General features: G+C 49.6%; 10 protein-coding genes across 10 annotated transcripts; 5 read left to right on the top strand and 5 right to left on the bottom strand.

The window, feature by feature from the left end:
* Positions 1–383: 383 nt before the first annotated feature.
* Positions 384–670, bottom strand: Asppvi_005550 (uncharacterized protein; the record flags this gene model as incomplete). The annotated part of the gene is made up of 2 exons (XM_043301469.1): positions 384–523; positions 601–670. 2 exons carry the CDS (start codon positions 668–670, stop codon positions 384–386), a joined length of 210 nt encoding a protein of 69 aa, XP_043157404.1.
* Positions 671–2741: 2071 nt separating this feature from the next.
* Positions 2742–3587, top strand: Asppvi_005549 (uncharacterized protein; the record flags this gene model as incomplete). Its single annotated transcript, XM_043301468.1, has 2 exons — positions 2742–3023; positions 3087–3587. 2 exons carry the CDS (start codon positions 2742–2744, stop codon positions 3585–3587), a joined length of 783 nt encoding a protein of 260 aa, XP_043157403.1.
* A 251-nt stretch (positions 3588–3838) lies between these two features.
* On the bottom strand, positions 3839–5111 carry Asppvi_005548 (TauD/TfdA dioxygenase family protein; the record flags this gene model as incomplete). Its single annotated transcript, XM_043301467.1, has 3 exons — positions 3839–4019; positions 4076–4617; positions 4668–5111. 3 exons carry the CDS (start codon positions 5109–5111, stop codon positions 3839–3841), a joined length of 1167 nt encoding a protein of 388 aa, XP_043157402.1.
* A 597-nt stretch (positions 5112–5708) lies between these two features.
* Positions 5709–7396, top strand: Asppvi_005547 (putative FAD dependent oxidoreductase; the record flags this gene model as incomplete). Its single annotated transcript, XM_043301466.1, has 5 exons — positions 5709–5842; positions 5895–6020; positions 6069–6342; positions 6392–6538; positions 6596–7396. 5 exons carry the CDS (start codon positions 5709–5711, stop codon positions 7394–7396), a joined length of 1482 nt encoding a protein of 493 aa, XP_043157401.1.
* Positions 7397–7948: 552 nt separating this feature from the next.
* On the top strand, positions 7949–10052 carry Asppvi_005546 (putative MFS transporter Liz1/Seo1; the record flags this gene model as incomplete). Its single annotated transcript, XM_043301465.1, has 13 exons — positions 7949–8117; positions 8173–8230; positions 8279–8417; positions 8472–8550; positions 8603–8789; positions 8838–8943; positions 8992–9116; positions 9168–9212; positions 9268–9371; positions 9417–9472; positions 9520–9635; positions 9689–9916; positions 9962–10052. 13 exons carry the CDS (start codon positions 7949–7951, stop codon positions 10050–10052), a joined length of 1503 nt encoding a protein of 500 aa, XP_043157400.1.
* A 124-nt stretch (positions 10053–10176) lies between these two features.
* Positions 10177–12861, bottom strand: Asppvi_005545 (uncharacterized protein; the record flags this gene model as incomplete). Its single annotated transcript, XM_043301464.1, has 1 exon — positions 10177–12861. The coding sequence occupies one exon, from the start codon at positions 12859–12861 to the stop codon at positions 10177–10179; it is 2685 nt and encodes an 894-aa protein (XP_043157399.1).
* Positions 12862–13855: 994 nt separating this feature from the next.
* Asppvi_005544 (uncharacterized protein) lies at positions 13856–14388 on the top strand (the record flags this gene model as incomplete). Its single annotated transcript, XM_043301463.1, has 3 exons — positions 13856–14193; positions 14257–14324; positions 14378–14388. 3 exons carry the CDS (start codon positions 13856–13858, stop codon positions 14386–14388), a joined length of 417 nt encoding a protein of 138 aa, XP_043157398.1.
* Positions 14389–14551: 163 nt separating this feature from the next.
* Asppvi_005543 (DUF1993 domain-containing protein) lies at positions 14552–15064 on the bottom strand (the record flags this gene model as incomplete). The annotated part of the gene is made up of 1 exon (XM_043301462.1): positions 14552–15064. The coding sequence occupies one exon, from the start codon at positions 15062–15064 to the stop codon at positions 14552–14554; it is 513 nt and encodes a 170-aa protein (XP_043157397.1).
* A 3970-nt stretch (positions 15065–19034) lies between these two features.
* Positions 19035–19685, top strand: Asppvi_005542 (ankyrin repeat domain-containing protein; the record flags this gene model as incomplete). Its single annotated transcript, XM_043301461.1, has 1 exon — positions 19035–19685. One exon carries the CDS (start codon positions 19035–19037, stop codon positions 19683–19685), a length of 651 nt encoding a protein of 216 aa, XP_043157396.1.
* A 469-nt stretch (positions 19686–20154) lies between these two features.
* Asppvi_005541 (uncharacterized protein) lies at positions 20155–21288 on the bottom strand (the record flags this gene model as incomplete). Its single annotated transcript, XM_043301460.1, has 1 exon — positions 20155–21288. The coding sequence occupies one exon, from the start codon at positions 21286–21288 to the stop codon at positions 20155–20157; it is 1134 nt and encodes a 377-aa protein (XP_043157395.1).
* Positions 21289–21599: the final 311 nt, after the last annotated feature.

The raw sequence follows: 21599 nt of genomic DNA, 5'->3' as shown, positions 1-21599 counted from the left end.
CACCTCCTTGCCCAAAACTACTAGTGCTGCCCCTTTCTTCCCCTCCTTCAAGAATCCCTGCGACGCATTGTACTTTTACCAGTTGACAACCACGTAACTTACGATGTCAGATCGACCAAGGCAACAGCTGGAAATATTCAAACCCCTCATGACGGGCGAATGATATTCGTTATGTAGATAATGTAAGACGACAAGTCACATACATGAAACTCCATCCCTGCCAACTGGTGGCGCAATAATCAGGCCATCCAGGCCATGGTACCCAAACAAAGGAAAGTAATCGTAATGTAGAAGCAAGACACTGTCTAGCTGCAGGTCGTAATAATCTGAATGCAATAATTCCACCTCTCCAGGAGTACGGATCATCACGAAGTAACGCTCTATCATCTAAGTCGGCTCATGTAACGGAGCGTGAGGTAGACGGCGCCCATGGTTGTGTACATGGCGCCCGCGCCTGCTACCCAGACCGGCTTGTGCAGTGCAAATGAGGTCCCCGCAAGACCTGCTGTCGTCTTCTTTCTCTCTGTAAAGAGAACTTTTTAGTCGTCTGCCCATAGACGACGGCTTCACCCAGGTCGGAAAGGGAAATTCAGTACATACCTTTCTGGAAGAGTCTGTTTCGAAGAGTACCAAGTTGCTGTCTGGTGGACTGGAGAATTGGAGCTAACATCTTGGATGATAGGTTGGGATGAATGGGATCACTGTGCAGGTAGCAGGTGTGTATTGGTAGAAGGATGTCACGAGTATAGCAAACACGGGATACCTTGTTCTAGAGAAGATGTACGAGCATTCTCCAGCCTATATATACTCTTTCCTCGCCATCTGATGCGGGGTAGTCACACGACAGGGGCTTGCAGGTAGTCAGGAATCGACGTTGACGATTCAGGCTGGTGGCGTTTGACTCGTAGGCATCGACCATGGTTATCAGCATCTCCCTGTCCTCTTACGACGGCTACGCCTCCCTTGTGCTGGCAATGATTGGCCATTGTCCTTGATTGCTGGTGGCAATCTGGGGTAGCTCGAAGAGTGTGTGATGCAGAGACGCCCATCCGTAAACCTAATGTACCTGTGAGACAGTACCCTGCCAATAGGATAACGGCTACTAGGACAGTGTATCTTATTGCCACCGATTAAACACTGCCCTGACCACAATCTCCCAATGGAATCGATTGAACACTGGTGTCGAGACTCGAGAGAGCTGTGGTCAAGTCAAGTGGTGATCTTCAACGCATAACCACACATTAATAGGACATATGAGTGACCCTGTCTTCCATCCTCTTCTTACCAAAAGAAGGGAAGGGGTACAACCACGGCGCAGGGGCCATAATATTCCTCCACCGGTAATAGGTGGCTAAATTACCGCTGTTGCCTTAGGTTAAGAGCACAATTTACAGTCAAGAATATGCCAAATCATGGAGGGAGCTGCAGGTCCTGTTCCAGTGAGTTTTCAAAGAGGAAATAATGAACATATATCTTTCTGGCTGTGGGAAGGAATCCTACAAGAGCATCTGGTTCGTTGATTGCTCATCACCTTAGGTTCGGAGATGCAGCGACAGCTCTATCCAGAAGATTTGCATAAATCTACCATCATGGCTGAGAGCATCTCCACCTTTCTTTCCCCATAAAGGGCCAGTCAGACTCGATATGGACACTTGCGGAATGTCACTATTGCCGGAAAAGGCAGGAACTCGCATTCCAGTCAAGACGTCATCGATTAGTCTAGCAGATTTCAGTCATCTACCAGCCCTTCAGACTGATCAGCTCCAGGAAAATATTCAAAGGTTAAGATCCTAATAGTGGAAAGTATCGGCATTATCATATTATTGGTTCTACCGTTCGGTCACCCCACTCTTGCATGGGCTAATGCAATAATAATGTCCGTAAGATCATAGGCTATGGAATGAATATACCTTCGCAAGCACCCCATCAATTTCCACGCGGACTCAGTGGTCTATCAAGAACTCGTAGATCATCGTCCAACAGGCTCAAGTTTGCTGTAGCATTAGGCGCGACGGGAACGGTAACTGTCTTCTCCAGGAGTCGCTGAGCTCTCGACACATCTGACTAGGCGATCGACTCTTCTAATTGGATCATCCCATCTAGCGCTCGGAGTAAATTGTCTTGATGACTCTGTCAGGCTCAGTGAGTAGAATGCACAGTCTGGCAAAGCTCAGAAGATTTGGAAAGGACTGCATCGAGATAGCCACACAAGACAGACGCAATCTCCGAGAAGAAAGCGCTCTAGCTTGCTACATAGCATGGCCATTGCTTGGTCCTCGCGATCCATTGGGCAACTATAATATAAGGGTTCAAGTTGCTTTGAATAAGTCGCCAGCTAGACGAAGCAGCAAAATATGGATGGTTCATGCAGCCTGGTTTGATCGGCCAAAGTGACCTGGGCCACATTCGTTAGGACGGCCTCTTGAGGTGGTATGAACCTATGCAATGCTCAGAAATATATCTTCGTTCGAAAGAGCTCAGTACTTCTATGACATTATTTCAAGTCAGATTAGCAGAGAGTAAGGCTGTAGGAAACATTGGAATCCGGACCAAAAGAATCCACATATATCCAAGTGCCCCATAGAATTGTCGCTCTTTCTGGAGCAACTTTATGAACCTTCCGGCTTTAGGAGTCTGGGTCTTTGAGAGTCTGAGTGATATCGATAGTCACGTGACCATTCTCCTTGGCAACGTCTTTTTCGATAACGCACGCGACCGTGTTTATTGACTCACGTCGAAGAATGCCGGCGACGTCGACACGAAGAGAGCACCCCAAAATTACAGGCGCTCCCGACTATGACGATCCCGCGTACTGGGACGTCAAATTTGCGACTGGAAAAGATGTCGGGGAGTGGTTGAATTCTGGTGAAATCCTGATCGAAACTACCCTGTCCGAATTGGAGCATCGTCCTCAACCCGATACCATCCCGCGTGCTTTGCACCTCGGTCCGGGCATCTCCAAACTGGGGATCAAACTATGTGAGGCCTTTCATAAGCGCAATTGGCCGGGAAGCTGCATTGTGGTGCGTCCTCTTGTTTTGTAGAATTTTGGAGAATTGCTCTAATGTGCCACTGTTTCCGATTAGAATGTGGATTTCTCAGCGGAAGCTGTCCGCCTCGGCCAGGAACTTGAGAGCGGCAAGAACGCAGACCAGGCAATGCATTGGCTTCAGATTGACTTGAGATCGTGGAGCGATGTTGCCAAGCTAGCAAGCTATGCGCCTTTTGATGTGGTCGTCGATAAAAGCACGAGCGATGCCATTGCGACATCGCCATCTGTCAGCCTATCAACCGAATCCGATACACTACCTATTTGTCCAATCATAAGCGAGACGTTGAAAGAGACCGGAGAACTCACGCTGTCTCCAGTGGAGCTGTTGGCTTTGCACCTTGTTCCGCTGACCCAGAAGGGCAGTACCTGGGTTGCGCTCTCATATTCAACCATTCGGTTTGACAACCTCGGATATGCTGGGAAGCATTGGACTCTCGTGTCACGCACCTCTATAAAAGCACCACAAGGCCAGACGTCGTCTTTTGCACACAGCCCTGAAGTCTTTCATTGGGCCTATGTCCTCCGGCGGAAATAAGCTCACAAACCCGGTTGTGCTGACGGTGTCCAACGACAGACGGTTCTGACAAATCAGTACGCGCAATTAGCATTTGCTACGGCTACACAGAAACCAACAGAGACAGCACGCTCAGTAGGTCTTAATTCATTTCACGCGCAAAGTGATATGCTTCAGCTATAGTGGTTCCAGCATCGAAAGTTTCATGGCATCACAGCCCCATGACGCGTCAGAAATCTGTATAAGCCAGCAGTGAAGCAAGTTTTCCTGCGCTACTGTCTGGCCAACTGATTGGCCAATTCTTCGATCTCGTCCGGCCCCAGAAGACCCAACTTCTCACGCCTTGTCGGTGCTTTCGGATCAAAGAAAGGCTTCTCTGCCAGGGCGGTTACCCTAGTGCCATGCCGCGGCTCGAGTCCCTCGTAATCCCAACTGGCGTTGTGAATGGTGATCCTTGTACAATCAGTCATCGAACATCGTACCTGGCACAAAGCACATTAGTAACTTACCTGTTATCCCACAAAGCGCTTGTCCTTGGTGTCCACTTGAAGCGAACTTGGATGTCAATGTTTTTCTCGTAGACATCGCACAGATATCCGAGGATGACATCACTTTCTGCTTTGTCTAGGCCTACAATACGATCTGTCATGGCTCGGTTTACCCAAAGAGCCTTCCATCCCGTGGCAGGATGTACTCGGACGAGAGGATGCTCTCGCTCAACATATCTGGGCCCCTTTTCCGGATGCTTGCGGTCCAAATAAGGGTGGGCCGAGCGATAAATGGCTGTCTTGCCGTCGATGAACTGACGGAACGATGGTGATAACTTCTCATAAGCTGCGTAGCCGCTTGCCCATAGGGTATCCCCTCCAGTGCTGGGCACCGTATCGTTGTGGAGATGGGTGACGCCCGCTGGTTGTCGCTCATGCACGAGATCTGTATGCCAGCGGGAAGCGCCTCCAGGCCGGCGGAACGCAGCTGGGGTTTCTGCTGCTTGCAAGGCCGGCCACAATACAGTGACGCCGGGGACTCCAGGAACCTGTGGTACTTGCGGCTGAACGAGGATTAGTCCCGTGCCCTACCAACTTTATTGCGACGACGTACATGGACCTCGACCTCACCGAACCATTCGCCCAACTCCTTCTGCTGCTGTGGGGAGATATCTTGGTCTCGGAAAAAGACAACGCTTCTTTCCGCAATCAGGAGGCCCAACTCGTCTTTTTGCTTGTCGTTAAGATCCTTGAGTTGTAGCCCCACGATCTCGGTTCCGATGTGCTTGGTGAGGTGAATGACCTCCTTCGCTGCTGACAGCAGAGCCTTCTTCTCGGGATCGGCGCGGGATCCCGGGTCGATGTGAGGGCGATCATAGTTTCGGATGTTGTAGACATCATCCACGTAGAGAGGCCGAGCAGGCCGGTACGGATATCCGGCTGAGAGATCGATGCCGGCCTTTTCGAGTCTTTCCCGAGCGTTAGGAGGGAGAGGAAGAGTCTCCTTTCTTGGCTCTGCGACGTCGACAATGCGGGGATCAATTGCAGCAGGAGCCATGATGCTAGTCTTTGATGAGCGTAACAAACCTTGAGAATGGACAAATTTGGTACAAGACAGTGTCGATTCTGGTTTAATTATATAATACTGAATCCATCCCCGCTTTAATTGATTAGCAAGTGCATATGTGGGCAATTCTGTGCATACGATCACATCATCATCACGACCCATTACGCCTTCCGCACCATGTATCATATGGGCTCGTCCGCGATATTTGACACGCTCGTGGCCCTGCCTTCCCCTCATTTCGTCTTATCATCCTGCTTTATCTTCCCGAGCCCCTCAAATCGCACCAGTCTCGACCGTCATACGGACAAGATCCGAAAATCCTCATTCAGGGATATGATGGCGTTGAGACAAATGGATTTCAAAGCAACTCAACGTACAACCATTGATCGAAATAGGTTTGACTTGCACGGCAATATACTTCCGAGTCGTAAGAATTCCCCGTTTTTGTACAGTCTATGCACAATCGTTATTCGCGTCGCCAATGGTGCAATGGGAGAATGAATCACCTTCCATTGCCTAGAGGGGCACTCATAAGGGATTCCTGTCAAGAGCTCGCCGTTGGAGCAATATCGAAGCACAGTCAATACAATGACTCGCCGTCAAATTCATCACGTGGCCGTGATTGGCGCAGGAATCAGCGGCGTTGTCTCGGCTGGGCATCTGCTCGCTGCTGAAATTGAGGTTACGGTGTTTGAGAGGAATCATGCTGCAGGGGGTGTCTGGTGCGCATTACCATAAACATCTTCTTTCTGCCTTTCTGACAGGAGATTGCAGGTTGTACGACGAGCGCAAGCCCCTTGAACCCGTCTTTCCTTCCGTCCATCCCTCCCGCGCTGAACAATATACGGATGCAGCATCAGATGTTAGGGATAAGCGTGTCCTAGAACATGCGCCTCCTGGGTAGGTTTAACTTATACTAGGTAGAAAGTATTGGCTAACCTTGAGTAGGCCATGCTACGAAGGGCTCAGGAACAATGTTCCGACACCCTTGATGCGAACAAAGCTTAATGCCTGGCCAAGCGGCACACCTGACTTTGTGAGTCACGTTGTCATGAAGGAATATATTCAAGATACGTCAAAGGAGGCCGGCGTTGATGGTATTACTATCTATGGTGCGAGGGTGAAAAAGCTGCGCAAGCAGGACGACCGATGGGAGGTCACTTGGTCCACTCTCCGTGAAGAGGAGGGAAGTGAAGTCGTGCAGGAGGAGGAGCACAACGAAGTACGAGCTTTCATGTCAGGCTGCATTGTGGACTGGCTGACTGTTGCAGATATTTGACGCAGTCGTCGTCGCCTCTGGCCACTACCACGCGCCACGTATTCCCGACATTCCTGGCTTGCCGGAATCGAAGGCACTATGGCCGTCTCGAATCCTTCATTCAAAAGGATACAGAAGGCCCGAAGGATTTGAAAATAAGGTGAGTCTCTTAGGTTAGGGGTTACATGGAAATCACAAAGATACTAAGATTTTATAGAACATCCTCCTTGTCGGCGGCGGCGTATCCTCGACAGACATTGCTCGCGAGATAGGGCCAATCGCCAAAAGCGTATATCAGAGCACCCGCAACGGTGAATTTGACCTGGCTGCTTCAGTACTTCCTGAAAATGGAGTAAGAATCAGCGAGATTGCCAAATTTGAGTTGCAAAGCGACAAGCCGGTACTGGAAGATGAGCATTTGCCCTTGATCGTCCACCTCAAGTCGGGTCAGAAGCTATGCGGTATTGACGGCATAATTATCTGCACCGGCTACCACATCACGCTGCCCTTTCTTCAGGAATATCACGATGATGAGACCTCCCCCGCGGATGCAAATGAAACAGTTCTTGTGACGGACGGTACGCAGGTGCATAACCTTCACAAGGACATCTTCTACATTCCCGACCCGACATTGGTGTTCGTAGGCGTCCCATACTACACAGCAACATTCACGTTGTTTGAGTTCCAAGCCATCGCTGTTGCAGCCGTCTTCTCTGGCATTGCTCAGCTGCCTCCTGCCGAAGAGATGAGGGCGGAATATCTTGCTCGCATCAAGGCGAAAGGGAGTGGGCGGGGATTCCACTCACTCAGGAATGTGGAGGAGCACTACGTAGCAGATATCTTGGACTGGGTGAATAAGGCTCGGGCTTCTCACGGATTAGCAGCCACTGAAGGGCATACTAAGACATGGTTAGAGGCGAAGGAAGCACAGAGAGAGCGACTGAAACAGCTTTTTGGGGGTGGAGAGAGGAGAGATAGTGGGGTGGGCGAGTTCCCGGTGTTGGAGACGTGTAGCTAAGTCGCAAGGATGGTATCATATCAAATGCACCTAGAGAATGGGGCCGGCTTGTCGTGGACGGCATATACATAAAGTTTCCATATTGACTAACTCCCAACTCTCCTGCGTACTTTCCTGTACCCCACGTGTACGTAGTTGGACGCTAAGGAACGATTTGCATTGTGTGGCTGGCACATCATCCAACAATCGTATGGCGAGCTTTGAGCCGGTTACTCGCCATTACCACGAGCGAGTCAGCAAGCGTCTTGCAGACTTCTTGACATGACCACTCACAACATGTCTATGCTTATCTCAACCGAAATTGCGCAAGCCCTAACGACAATGAGGAATCCACCCTAGCTACAACGTCCCACCTTGGCCTACCCGTAGCTCAAGTTAGAAACAAGCTCAGCGGGAGTCGACTGGATGTAATAAAAGTTGATTGTCAACTACCGGTAGAGCTTGTTCAATGACAGTGGCCGTTAAAAATGCGCTGATTCTTAACTCCGGATTGAAGAACCGTTTCTAATACTAGCAAGAGCCACGCAAACTGCTCAACAACTATCTACATCTATGGCTCCCTCACCGGCAGTTATCGACGAAAGAGTCGTCGATGATGTTCCGCTGGAACAGCCCAAGCGGAAATGGGTCAGTTACATCTGGGACACGTTCGACAAGTCGCCCGAAGAGCGCAAGTTGCTGTTCAAGCTGGACACAGCTATATTGACATTCGCTTCCCTGGGTTAGTATACGTTATCAACCCATAAATTTTGTAAACAAGCTGACGGTAGATGAAGGGTATTTCATCAAGTACCTCGATCAAGTTAATATCAATAATGCATTTGTCTCTGGGATGTAGGTGGTTTATCCTCAATTTCGATGACTGTCGTTGACAGAGTATAGGAAAGAAGACCTTGGCATGTACGGCAATCAGCTCAATTACATGCAGACCTGCTGGACGGTCGGCTATGTGATTGGCGAGATACCCAGCAATTTGCTCCTCACGCGCATCCGGCCCCGATATTGGATTCCGGCGATGGAGGTATGTACCATCTTCTACGGCTTAGCTGGGACCGCTCGATGCTAACGCAGACAGCTGCTATGGACGGTTCTGACGTTCGCAATGGCGCGATGTAACTCCCCTACTCAATTCTATGTCCTGCGCTTTTTTGTCGGTATGTGATCTTGATCGTGATCCCACTGTAGGGTGGGTAGTAACAGCAACAGGCCTGGCAGAAAGCACATTCTACCCTGGCATGCAGTACATTATTGGCTCGTGGTACCGCAAAGACGAGCTGGCGAAGCGGTCCTGCATCTTTCATACGAGTAGTGGAATCGCGAGTATGTTTTCTGGATACCTGATGGCAGGCGTATATCATCTTGGTGGCAGGGGCGGATTCAAGGGTTGGCAATGGTATGTTGCGACTGCAGCTCATCCTCGCGGGTCAAGCTGACAGTCTAGGTTGTTTATAATTGACGGTGTCATTTCGCTTCCGGTCGCGCTGAGTGGGTTCTTTATTCTGCCTGATGTGCCGGAGATTTCGGACCCGTGGTATCTGACCAAGGAGGTGGGTTGAGTTGCTGTTGCAGAAGTTGAGACATGCTGATGTGTGCAGGAAGTCGCGCTGTCTCAGAAGCGAATGCAGCTAGAAGGACGGAAGAATAGAGCGCCTCTGACCACGAAGAAGCTGAAGAAGATATTCTCGTCGTGGCATATCTATCTACTGACACTGCTGTATTTGTACGTTTATTTTCACTGAGACCGAATGGCGCTGACAGCTGACACGGCCAGGTGTTTCAACAATGGTGCTGCAGGGTCCCAGCCTTTATTCCAACAGTGAGCAGTTATCCCCTGTCATTGTTTACATATATATATACTGATCAACAAACAGGTACCTCAAAAACTCGAAAGACCCCAAGTACTCTGTCGGCCAGATTAATGCCTATCCGACTACCACCGGGGCAGTTCAAGTTGTGACAACCCTAATCTACGCTTGTAAGCAGCTCCCTCCTCTACCTGCCATACCTTCTGACAAGATAGGGACGTCCGACTCCGTCCTCGGCGGCAAACGATGGCCACCCGTTATATTCGGCGCTGTAAGCTCCCACTTATACATAGTAGGCCTGCCAATCTAACGGTGCAGATAATCAACATCATCTCCTACACCTCCCTCGCTATATGGGATATCCCCACCGGCTGGAAATGGACCTGCTACATAATTGCCGGGGCAGGATACGGACTAAGTGGTCTTCTAATGGCGTACGTCCCGCCCCCTCTTTCACTGTGTGTACCTACAAACTGAAACGCAATAGATGGGCACATGAGATATGCGCCGACGATAACGAGGAACGTGCGTTGGTGGTGGGCAGCATGAATGAGATGGCGTATGTCTTTCAGGCGTGGTTGCCGCAGGTTGTTTGGCAGCAGGTTGATGCGCCGCGGTACCGGAAGGGGTTTATCACGGTGACGGTTCTTTCGGTTATACTTATTATATCGACGTATGTGACGGTTGGGCTGGAGAAGAGGGAGAAGGCTGAGAGGTGAGTGGTACTTGCGATGGGAGTAATTGTGCTAATTTGTTGTAGGGCTGGGAGGCTAGCCGACACTACGGAGCGTGAGAGTGAGGACAGTCTACCGAGGGTAGATTCGGAGGATGGAGGTGTGGTTAAGGTGTAGCTGGGCTATGCGAATGGCATTTGCAGACGGGATGGAGGTAGGGGAGAGTACATAGTTGAATGGAGCCTTAGCTAAGGCGCCAGTAAATGCAGAGTACAAATAGTCATCAATCGCCAGTCATAAATCACAACACCATCTGCCAGGTGACTCTCTTGCCCTTGACCATCGCCAACACCCCAACAGGCAAGAACCGCTTGTCGACCAGGCTCAACCCCCCAAGTAGTCTCAGCGGCTCTTCGGCATATAGCTGCAGCATCCATTTAATTTCATTATCCTCCACCGGGTAATCGAACTGAGACTGCACCTTTCCCAGCGCACTGGAGACCTCTTCCGTAAGTTTGATATCAGTCTCACCCGGAACATCCATCAAGTCTGTGTATAAATCTTTCAGGAGGTTGTCGGTGGATTCCCTAAAGCGACTGTATTCCTCAAAAGACATGAATGTATTCAATTCGTTTTTATGGATGACAGGGGTTGCTCCAGACTCTGCCTCGTGGAGGACCTCCTGATACCGCTGCAAGCGCTCGCGTTCGGTCAGCTGCTCAAATTCCTTCTTGGCGTCGAGATATGCCTGCTTCTCGTTTTCTTTGTACTCGTTCATAAGCTGGACGGGGGTGAAGGGGAGCTCGTCGCGGGCCAGGAGCGTTGAGACGAAAGGATTCCGCAGACCAAGGCCGCCCAATTGCTCCGGGAAGAAGAAGAACGCGTCCGGGATCCCGGAGACGCCGAACCGTTCCTCGATCATGTGCCGAAGGTGCTCCGTGACTGTTGAAGCGCGACCGTCGGTATTGAAGAGTGTGTTCTGCACCTTTTCGTACGTGGCAAGGATGAGATCGACGTGGTCACGTCCGAAGCAAAAGGCCGGCTGGCCGAAATTGCTAGTGAAGAAGCGGCCGATACAGCTGTTCCAGGTGCGGATCCAGGAGATGACGCTATCACAGCATTCAAGTTGCTGCTTCAATTGCTGAGCATGCGCATCCACCTGCGCCTGGTCGATCACCCAGTTACCAGAGTTGGGATCAAGCACGAGCAATCCAATCGTGACGGGCCCTTTGGGTAGTCGAGCAGCAATGCTGGCGTCTCTGGACTCGGCGAGGTAGACAGAGCCAGTTTTCGCCAGATTGAACTCCAGGCCGATGACTCTGGCGTATCTTTGCATGGCCTCCCATGCCTGGACGCATTTGGCTGGATCCCCGCACAGCCACAAATCATCGTGCATTCGGTAGAGCAACATGCCAGATTCGCGGTTCACGGTCATGTCCATGAAGAAGAGAACAAGCTCGCCCATGAGTTTCGCCATTGCGCCAGCCAGAGGCACGCCGCGTTGCCGCATGCGAGGGCCGGTAGGGGTCCGGCCATCACAGGCCTCATCCATGTTCAGTGGCGCGTGAAGGTACTTTGTGAAGAAATCGATCCACTCTTCGGTAAAGCCGATAAATCTCAAAATCGCAAAGAGGGTGCTGTGCGGAAGACCGGTCCCGTACCATTTCATATCAGACTGAATCACAGCTGCCTCGCCATGAAGATGCTGGTGGAGGAGAGTCTCCGTCGCAACCTTGCGCAGTATCCGCTGCTTGATGTTTTCGTTGGGTCCGACCTTATGCGCCAGCCTTGCACCAGCGCCTTCATCGTCGCTTGCTTCGTCATATGTAGGACCGTTCTCAAAGAGTGACGTGTCAGAGCCGGGCAAGTGTGAGAGGAAGTACGTGGACTGGTATTCGCCTTTGCGTAGGTTGTCCACGTTATTAAGTCTCCACGGGCGGGGACCGAGGTAGTAACGACGGCGGAGAATGTCGCGCTCGGTCTTCTGCGGACCTGGAGAGAATTTCCAGACTCTGTGATGTGTAATGATATATTCCAGAAGGTGCTTGAGTGCGCTGCAGAACTTGAGCGCGATGAACTCGGCGAAGATGGTCTCCAGGATGTCCTCGTCTACCCAGACGCGGTATTTGCCGTTCGTTTGCTGACGCGGTAGGACTGCAATACCCTTTTCACCAGTATGCCAGTTCCAGTTCTTCAAATCTGCGTATCGCATATTCAGGACATCTGCAATCTCAGTCATAGCAACCTTGTTGCCCAGGAAGTCTTTCAGCACAGCTCGCTTCCCGTCACTCAGCAACTCCTGAGTGAGCAGGCCTTTAATGCAATTAGACAAAGAAATCTGGTTGAACGGCTCCTCAGCTGTCCAAATTGCTTCGCATCTGTCCTTAACAAGGCTCCGTAGTTTGTTCAGCGCCAACTTCCCCTGATCCTCAACGAAGAGGTCTCCAAGAAAGGCATGGATCTCCTGTTCGTTGGTCTCACGCGGCTCGAAGACGACGGCTTCAAACTGGTCGCATAGTTGCTGAAGACGTTGCTTCTGGCGTTCTTCCACAACATGAAAATCTTCGTCGTCAGAATCATCCTTGGCTTTGGGGTTGCTCGTATTGTTTGAAGGACTCATCCACTCGGTCAGCAAGCGCGCATAGAGATCGGCAAGACTCAATTTGCGACTGTGGGCGTCCAATTTAGAAATCAAGGTCTCTTCAAACCCCTCTATCATCTTCGAGGGGATCGACGAGTCGTATCTGGCTTGATCGAGCCATCGTTCGATATGGCCGATGGTGACATCCGTAGAGGCGCCGGGATAGAGTTCTTTGGTGCCAGCCAGGAGATGTCTCAATCTGTCGAATTGATGGTCACAGGCAGCAGATACTCTGAGGATCTCAGATTTACGCGACTGATAAGCGTTGCGCAGTTTCTCCAGCTCGCGCATCTTGCTGAGAGTTAGCGATTGAACAGTCTGGGAGAGGGCGGTGTTGGACGCCATGATGAAAGGGAGCGATGCGATGATGATTGAGTCGAGGCCATTGTGATCAGAGATTTCAATGGTCTTAAGTAGACTCTGGAGGCTCGTGCGTGGGTCACTCTGGGCCTTTGGGGGCCGTCTGCATTGTACATATTTCCCTGAGGCTTCTGGCAGATAGGCTAGGGTCTACCTAGAAGCTCGATAGAGTCTAGAGTCTAGAGTCTAGGCGGCGGCTGACAACAGGCAACAATGTCACGTGAGTAAGACTTCCAAGACGTTCATCACATGACTCACCGACATTTCACTTGTCAAGATCAAAACAATAATGACACTTCGCAGTGTCAGCCTCAATTAGCGCTCTTTCATGCTCAGCCTCGCTCATCTCCAAAGGGGCAAACTAACCAAGTATTGCTGACACTGATAGGTTAAGATGGTCCGTTGCTGCATCCAATCAATTGGTCGCTGCGTTGTCAGTGACGGCATCTTTGTCGATCACCGTGACACTCGCCACCTCCACTGTCCCATCATCGTCGACAATGACCGATAACCTCCTCTGGTTTATTTTCAAGCTGTCAAACGCAAACAGCCTTCTTGCGTCGAATTCGTCAAAGTGGTGTCACAAATAGTGAACTTACGCGGCATAGGCTATAAGCTGGCGGTTATCTGGAAAGAGGATAACCGGGCCAAAAATGATGATGTCAGGCAGAAAGCAAAACGACMACGATCGAGCGATGAAAGGACCAACGAGGAAGACTTGATGAGAATATGACCGCCGTCAAATCAACGAAGCGCATATGTATTGCTTCGCTCACAGTGACCAGGGCAGCACACCACCAGGATGATGATGGTGGCTGTTATGCGATCATCGTTTTGACGTCACACTGGATGCAGATTGTCTATATAGTTATCGCACAATCTGTTCATCATGAAATGCAGTTCTCATCCTTGCCTATCATCTAGTCAACGAAAAATAATCCTAATAAGCGAGCCCTCTATCTCATCCACTAAGAGCAACATGCCTCTCTTCCACCGCAATTCAGTATCCAGCTCCTCCTCCTCGGCCCGTAGCATCGAGGAACCCAACCAACGCAGCCACGGGTTATTCGGTGGTCGTAACTCGCATTCCAGCTACTCCTCTCGCCGTTCCTCGGGTAGCTACTCGAGCGGACACACGCAGCGTCGCGGTTTGCTCGGCCGACAACATGAAGACCCCTCTATTGCGGCGGCCAAGGAACAGGTCTTCCGAGCCGAGTCTGCAGAGCAGGCGGCCGATCGGGCTCTGAGGGAATCCCGGTTGGCGGTGCGCGAAGCAAAGGACCATGTGAAACGACTGGAGTACGAGGCGGCTGAAGAGTAAGTTCTTGCTGGCTGCGTACCAGTGGTATTCCGTACAGGAGCACTGATTGACTTTGGTAGGGCGCGACTGGCCAAGCATAAGCAGTATCAGGCCAAGTCCATCTCGAAGAGAGCCAAGCCTCTTGGACGTAAGTTTTGACTCTGACCTGGCTGTCMATGGCAAGGCCACTCACGAGGACAGGCCATGTCTGATCAGACGCTGGTCATTTACGATGGGAGGTCATAGTGGTTACTTTGTCATGTTCAAGCTATGTACTATATTTGTTTCAGAATCTGTATTTGTAGCATAATGTGTAACGACTTATGATTCATCCCGTCTATTCAACTTGTTCCACTTACAAAACACCACAGTAGATCACGCACTAAAATATTTGAGATAATCCCACTTTCCGAGCGGCACTCCCTTACTCCTCAAGATTGCATACGCAATGTCCAAATGGAAAAAGAAGTTCGGCAACCCAAACCGATTCACGTACGACTCGCCAGTAAAGGTCGCCTCGTGCTGGCCAAATTTCACATCGAACTGCTTGTGCTCTCTGCCCTCAAAGAGCTTAGGATCAACAGCCTTGATCACCTCGATGGTCCTGTTGATGCGAGCGTATAATTCTTCAAAGGTAGTCTCGTTGTCTTCCATAGGCACGACTTCGGTGCCCGCGAGTCGGGCGACAGAGTTCTTAGAAGTGTTACTGACGGTTTGGACTTGGAAGCTCAGAGGTTTCATGTCTGGGTAGAGACGGGCCTCGACGAAGTCGGAGAGGGGAATGTTGTTCTCTTTGGCATAATCTTCAGCCTTTTTGAGGAGGAGGGTGAGGGTTTCCAGGCCCTTGAGGTAGGTGGGCACGGTATAGGTGTAGAGAGAGGAGGTCATTTTGCTTGTCTTTAGTGGAAACAAGTAGTAATTGATTTTGTATCTTTGCTGTGGTTGTCTTCTGCTAAACGATGGACTTCCTGCTCATTTATACTTATCCTGAATCCTCACCAACATGGCCAACATCAAAGCCCCGCCATCAATACGAGACCTCCCGCGGCCGAAGATCTTAATCCACCCGAATTACAAAGCAATAGAATTTTGCGGTGCAACTTAGAATAACATGATTTGTAATGTCAATTGCTAGATGTAGAAATCTGTGGACATCTCACCGCCGTTTGCTGACCAAAGCGACCTACACGTGTCTTGTTCAGCTGGATCGGTGAAAAGGCCACGTTGGAGAAAGGACGGGCCCAGGCTAGCCGAAGGTTAAGTCTACAGTCGCACAGCTTCATATCTAATACCTACATTATATTCCCCTCCTCTCTGAAATGTTATTGGCACCATGAGTATCTGCTGTAGTATTATTTCGTCATTTCATCGGATCCACCCCGTTGGATTGCAAATTCCAGCAACCCATGAGCCCCGCCCCTGACTAGCAAGGATCACCCAGGGCCCTGGCACGCAGAGACATTAGCAGCCGCTAGTATATATCTACAATAATCCTTAATGCCCATCGAAGTATGAAAAAGCTAGCATAAATCATTGTAGTTCTAATCTGTTCAACCCAAATCCAAGCCATATATTACCAGTTTTGATGTTAAATGATATTCCAACAATCAATACCTGGCTGGGGGGCATGATATATCAATGTAGCTCAGCCCCTTCTGAGACAGTCAGGGACGCTGAGACCTGGTGCTCTTTCCCAAGATGTTTGGAGAGCCTATCACCCTCTTAACTGTTTGCTAGACTCCCAGACCACTATCAGCTTCGAGTTGAAAACAAGGCCACCGTGAGAAGGCGACTGATGAGTTTAAAGGCCCTGCTCTAGTTTGGGCTGCATGAGTAAAGGAGTATCACTGTGTTTCCGGCATGGAAGGCAGTAACGGTCGTTACTGTACCAGAGCACAATTATTTGCAAAGCTATTGAGATAAATGCAAACTGACTTTTTCCTAATATCGGTGACATCCAAAAGGACATCCCCACAACGGCTTCTTCTTTCTTTTGCAGTCACAGTCCAACCTATTGAATGACCTGCTGTCCTTTCCTATCATTTTGTCGAACCAATCCTCCATTTCTAGATTCCATCAGTACCCGCAGGGACTAAATAGGGAGGCACTACTAACCTTCGTCTTCCTTGAGGTCTAGAATGCGATTACCCGGACAGTGAGCAATTGGCCTCAAACGGGAAATCCATTCTTTCAACGGAAGATTAGCTTTGCGAATGTCAAAATCCACCCGGCCGCTTTGTTCGTTTCCATTGTTGACTCTTTTGAAATAATAATAATTGCCGTCACAGATAATATCTTCCAATGAGAGTGTTTCTAGAGATAGCTCGTTCTGTAAAGTTTCCAAAAGGCTAGACACACAAGTCACCTTTTCTTCGTTGCGTTTCCATGCCATTCGGGTTTCCCAGGTCGGACAGAGTGAACCTCGAGCATATTCAGGTGGAGAATATGGGTGATAAGTAGATAACCACTTTGCGCTTGGATATTCTTCTGTTGTCAACTCAGAGGATTCGGAAGTCGAGGAATGCTGTGGGAATTGGGGTGCACTTTCTGCCCATGCTGTGTCAGATGCTGGCAGGACTGGTAGGGGGGCTGGTCCATATTCCGGCGGGGCTACGGTCGGTGTGTACGATGACGATGGTGAAAATGATGGCAGTGTTGGTTGAAATGATGGCAATGTTGGTACAAACGATTCATTTTCTTGGTGGCTGGGAGACTCGCTATGTTGCGACCTAGGATTTTCTGCAGCTCTCAACTCCTCGCTGCGTATTGTCACCCGTTCAAGTGTAAGAGTGACCAGATTTTTCTTTACACTAAGCAATAGTGATTTCAAAGAGTTGAAATAGATATCAAGCTCGTGAATATGAAGCTCTCGGAGTCGAGTGAAGCTAATGTCATGGAACATGTTTCCAACATAGCGTTTTGCTGGATAGGCAGGCATCTCATCTTGAACAAGATAAAAAGGCATATGATCTTGCGACAAAACCAGTCCTTCCAGTTGAGGTGCAAGCTTCGTGAAAAATTTCAGCCAAGCCGCCTCATTGAGATCAATACATAAATGAAGATCCTCTAGGGCTTTTAAAGTAGACAGTAGAGAGTCGAATTGTTCTTCAGAGAGGGCAATTCTGGGGCCGATATCACCACAGAAATTAGAATCACAGGTATACAGCTTTCGGGGTCTGCAGCTTGAGCCACATAACGCAAGAAAAAGCTTCGACAATGCCAAGGAGTTCAGTTTCCTTATCTGGCTATCCTGATTGGTATGGGTAAAGGCTCGCAGGCTGTAAACATCGAATCGAAAATCAATCCGGCTCATCATCTGTCGCCTTCCCAGGAATGGAACTGTCTGCTGCCGTGGATCAAGCAAAAATTCCGTTCTGTAATGTGCGAGTCCTATTGTTTGGAGATTCTTAAATCGATCCATGCATTCCCGAAGTCGAACACTGAACGCTTCTGATTCCAGCAGGTTAGAATTATCCGCAAGCATGGCTTTATGGACAGCATACCGACTTTCCAGCTCATCGCCATTAACTTGTCAGCAGCTTTTTGATGATATAGATACCATGCCGAGGGGCTTTTCAGTACCATCGAACACAATGGGTATCATCCATAGCTCTTGGACGTGCTCGCGGAGACCATTTATCTTGGATAGTTCTTCCAGTTCGTGGAGACTTTCGCTCGTCACAATAAAACGGATTTTTCGGTAAAAGGTCTCCGCGAAATTCTCCAGTGAGTTTTTGTACAATGCGCGGCATGATAACCTCAGAGCGACCAATTGCTGGAAATCCAATTAGTTACATATCTTTGAGATCAATTCCACGGGCAGAGCTGCAATGGACATTTTGGCTACGCGTGTGGCGTTTCAAGGTTGAGAACAATAATAATAAGAGGCTCGGTTTGTTATCCGCAGAAATGAGTAGTAATCAGCCTCACTCTCTAGGGCTCCGGGCTCCCTTTGACGAGAAAGCGAAATCAAGGTAAGATTTCTGCGCTGAGAGACAGAGATAACAAGACTATATCTTATATATAGTTTGTAGGGGTAAAAGCCCTAAAAATAATTGATATTGATATTATTAAGTATAAGAAAATTTTTTAGATCCCTGCTATATAAAGTATATTATTTAATCTAGACACTATTACTTAGAAAAGGTCGCAAGGATTACCTAGGGGCCCCCTGGCATGCAGAGACATTAGCAGCTGCTAGTATAAATATTATAATAATCCTTACTCCCTATTAAAGTATGGAAAAGCTAGTATAAATTATTATAGCTCTAGTCCATTCAACCCAAACCCAAGCCATATATTACTAGTTTTAATAGTTATATGATATTCCAATAATCAATCACTGCTTAGGAGTATGATATATTAGTGTAGCTCAGCCCCCTCCTAAGATAATCAGGGATGCTGAAAGCTGATGCTCTCTCCCAAGATGTTCGGAGAGCCTAGCACCCTCTTAATTCTTTGTTGGACTGTCAGCTTTGAGTTAAAAATAAGGCCACCGTGAGGAGGTGGCTGATCAGTTTAAAGGCCCTACCCTAGTGCGGGCTGCATGAGATAAAGGCAGCCATACTTAAAGGGAAATAGCGCTCACGTAGTTTGCCTGAGGCCTGAGGCCCCGAGTATCTGCTCTGCTGGAACCTCTGATATAGGGTAAACGATATCACATGACGCTGTCATCAGTATGTAACCAGTATACGTCACTCTGAGTCGCATATGCCCAGGAAGAGATGACTGAGAACGTCCCCCGTCGTTCTCTTCTCTCTTCTCAGTACGCTCTACTTGCTCGTTCGCCGTCGTACGCCTCATCAATCAAGTGATAACCTAACGCAACTCCCATCGCAAAGCTTCTCAAACAGCCACCATGCAGTCCAGATTCAAGGAAAGACTCTCCTACCAGACCAACCCCCAAGAGCTTGAGCAGTTCATGAAGCAGAACAAGACCAAACACGACACTCGCGCTCAGGAGCCCTCAAAGCCCGAGGAGCCCGCGAAGCAGCTTCGCCAAGAGCGAACTGCTCTCCACGACGCAGCCGAATTCGGCTATCCCAACTTCGCCCTCACCTTCATCGAACACGGGGATGATATAAATGCTGTAGATGCAAAAGGACGCACTCCCCTCCACGTTGCTGTACAAGCAGAAAGAGAGGAGATGGTGCTCCTCCTCATAGAGAAAGGAGCAGATGTGAACACCAAAGACAACGATGGACTCACCCCTCTACATTTCGCTGTCGTGCTGCGTTCACTGGCCTTGGCCCGCCTACTTCTGCAGGCTGGAGCAAACCCACGCGCTGAAAATGCGTATGGGCACACCCCGTTCCTCTTTGCTTACTTGTTTGGGGAAAATGAGATTCTGGAGGGCTTTACCGAGACGAGCCGTTCACAACTTGAAGCAGTGTCGTCCAGCACGCTTCGTGGATACCTGGTCAACATGCGCCGTTGGGCCAAGATGAGATCCGTGTGTTGTAATCAGAGAGTATGCGGAGCTGTAGTTGTTGCTACACGAAGGCTCTGACCAGTCGAGACATGTGCTGGCTTTTTGAAGTTACCGTATAGACTTTGCTTTCGAGGATTGGTGAGGAAGAGATCTGTTGCTTGTTAACTCGATTTGATACCCTTGATCTTGTTTGTTATTTTTGTGAATGTTTGGTCCTGTTGCCAGCCTGTGAAGGATATTTATGGAGATGGACCTTGCTCGGTTGCTTAAGAGACTTGGCTAAATTGATTTGTGGTACCCTTGAAAGAGTTGATTGATTGTGAACTGCGCTAGAACCATGTTTCTTTGTCTCCATCCTGAGAATGGGGGCCAATACCCAAGATTCTACAAGAGATTGAAGACAAATTTGGATGATGTTGTTTCAGATACCTCTTGCTCAGCAGCTGGGTTTCTCAGAAGGATGATTGGTGGTGATGAATGTCCATCGGTCGTACGTTTAGTTAGGTGAAAGGGAGGCCCTGAATTCAGTAAGCAGTATTATAATTCATCAATGATCCTCACAGTCCGACTCGCAGTCCGTCTCACAGCCTATAGCATGGCGAGGAAGAGAAAGCAACCCCCGTGCATCTAGATGGTCCAGCCAGCTGGCGTACCAATCCAAGAATTCTGGAATAGAATCAAAGCGCGCCTTCCGGTCGTACAGAACGCTAGGATTGACAACCTCGGCCTGAAAAACAACCACCCGCCACCCCCAGTCCCGGATGTTGGCAGCATCCTGGACGTCATCGTCCTCGTCGTCATCCGTCAACAGCCGGCAGTATGCATACGCACTATACCACGACGGGCATGCGTACCGCTGGTCAAATCCAATACCGGTGATAAAGCCAGCCCTGACCTCCAGGTCCTCGTCGACAAACGCCTTCAGACACTCATTGAACACTTCATATTCCAACCTTTTCTGCAAGTTCTCTTGTTCGCGCTTCAGTAGCTCCGGATCCGCCAACTTGTCGCGTCTCTGTCCCTCGTTAAGTCCATCTAGTTCCTCGTCCTTGACTCCAGTCGACCAAGCCGGCGTGAACGGCGCAATGCCTGAGAGCCGGAAGTCAACGTCCACCACCCCCTGCGCATACTTTAGGAACAGCGCTAGCTCGTCACACCGCGGGATAGTCATAGGCCTGTGGTCTCTGTGGTAATTGCACGCGACGTCAAGCTCCACCTCGTCTTCGGGGACGATCGCGTCCGCCTGCGCCTGGCACACACGCTGAACTGTATCAAGGTACATCTGCCTCCACTGCTCTGTGCGCAGTAGGGGCGGTAGCACACCGTCAACCGGTTCAGGGGATTGCAGGGCGTTGAGAATAGTAGGGATATCGAGGTCAGCGACTGATGTCTCCTGTGGGATTCGGATCCCACCAGGGTTCCCGCGCGTCTCGGGGTCGTCATCGTCCCATTCGAGATAGTTCATCCATCGGTACTCGCGGAGCCGGCGGCGCTTCCCCTCTTCAGTTGCTAGACCTTTCGTTTCAATTTCATTGACGCGGTCCTGGAGGAACTTTTGGTTTGCGGCGACCATTCTGCTACGGAAGCGGGCGATGGCAAGGCGCATGATTTCGTCTGCGTCTGCGTTTGTGTCTGCGTTTGTGTCTGTAGCTGAGGCTAAGGCTGAGGCTGAACCTGCCATTGGTGTTTTCGAGGACAGCTTCGTGTTCTTTGCGTCATTATCAGTCTGCTTTTTTTTATTGTTGTTTTGTTCTTTCTTCTTTGAGAGTGAGGAGAGGGGAAAGTGAGAGTAAGAAATTGGGAGACTGGGGCCTTTGAACATGCCAAAAGTTGGTTTGAGTGGGTACCACCCTGCTAGTTCGTCATTGGTGCCTAGCGGAGCCTACAGAGGAGTCAAAGAAAGGGGAAGAAGGAGAAAAGAGGCTGAAAGAGCAAGGTCAGGTCTTTTATGTTGGAACAACAGAGGGGAGAGGTTATGTAACGGTGTATAGG

Source organism: Aspergillus pseudoviridinutans (assembly GCF_018340605.1).
Source record: "Aspergillus pseudoviridinutans IFM 55266 DNA, scaffold_4, whole genome shotgun sequence".
Taxonomy (NCBI): Eukaryota; Fungi; Ascomycota; class Eurotiomycetes; order Eurotiales; family Aspergillaceae; genus Aspergillus; species Aspergillus pseudoviridinutans.
The sequence above is the reverse complement of the archived record's forward strand: the minus strand, read 5'-3'. Positions and strand labels throughout refer to the sequence as shown.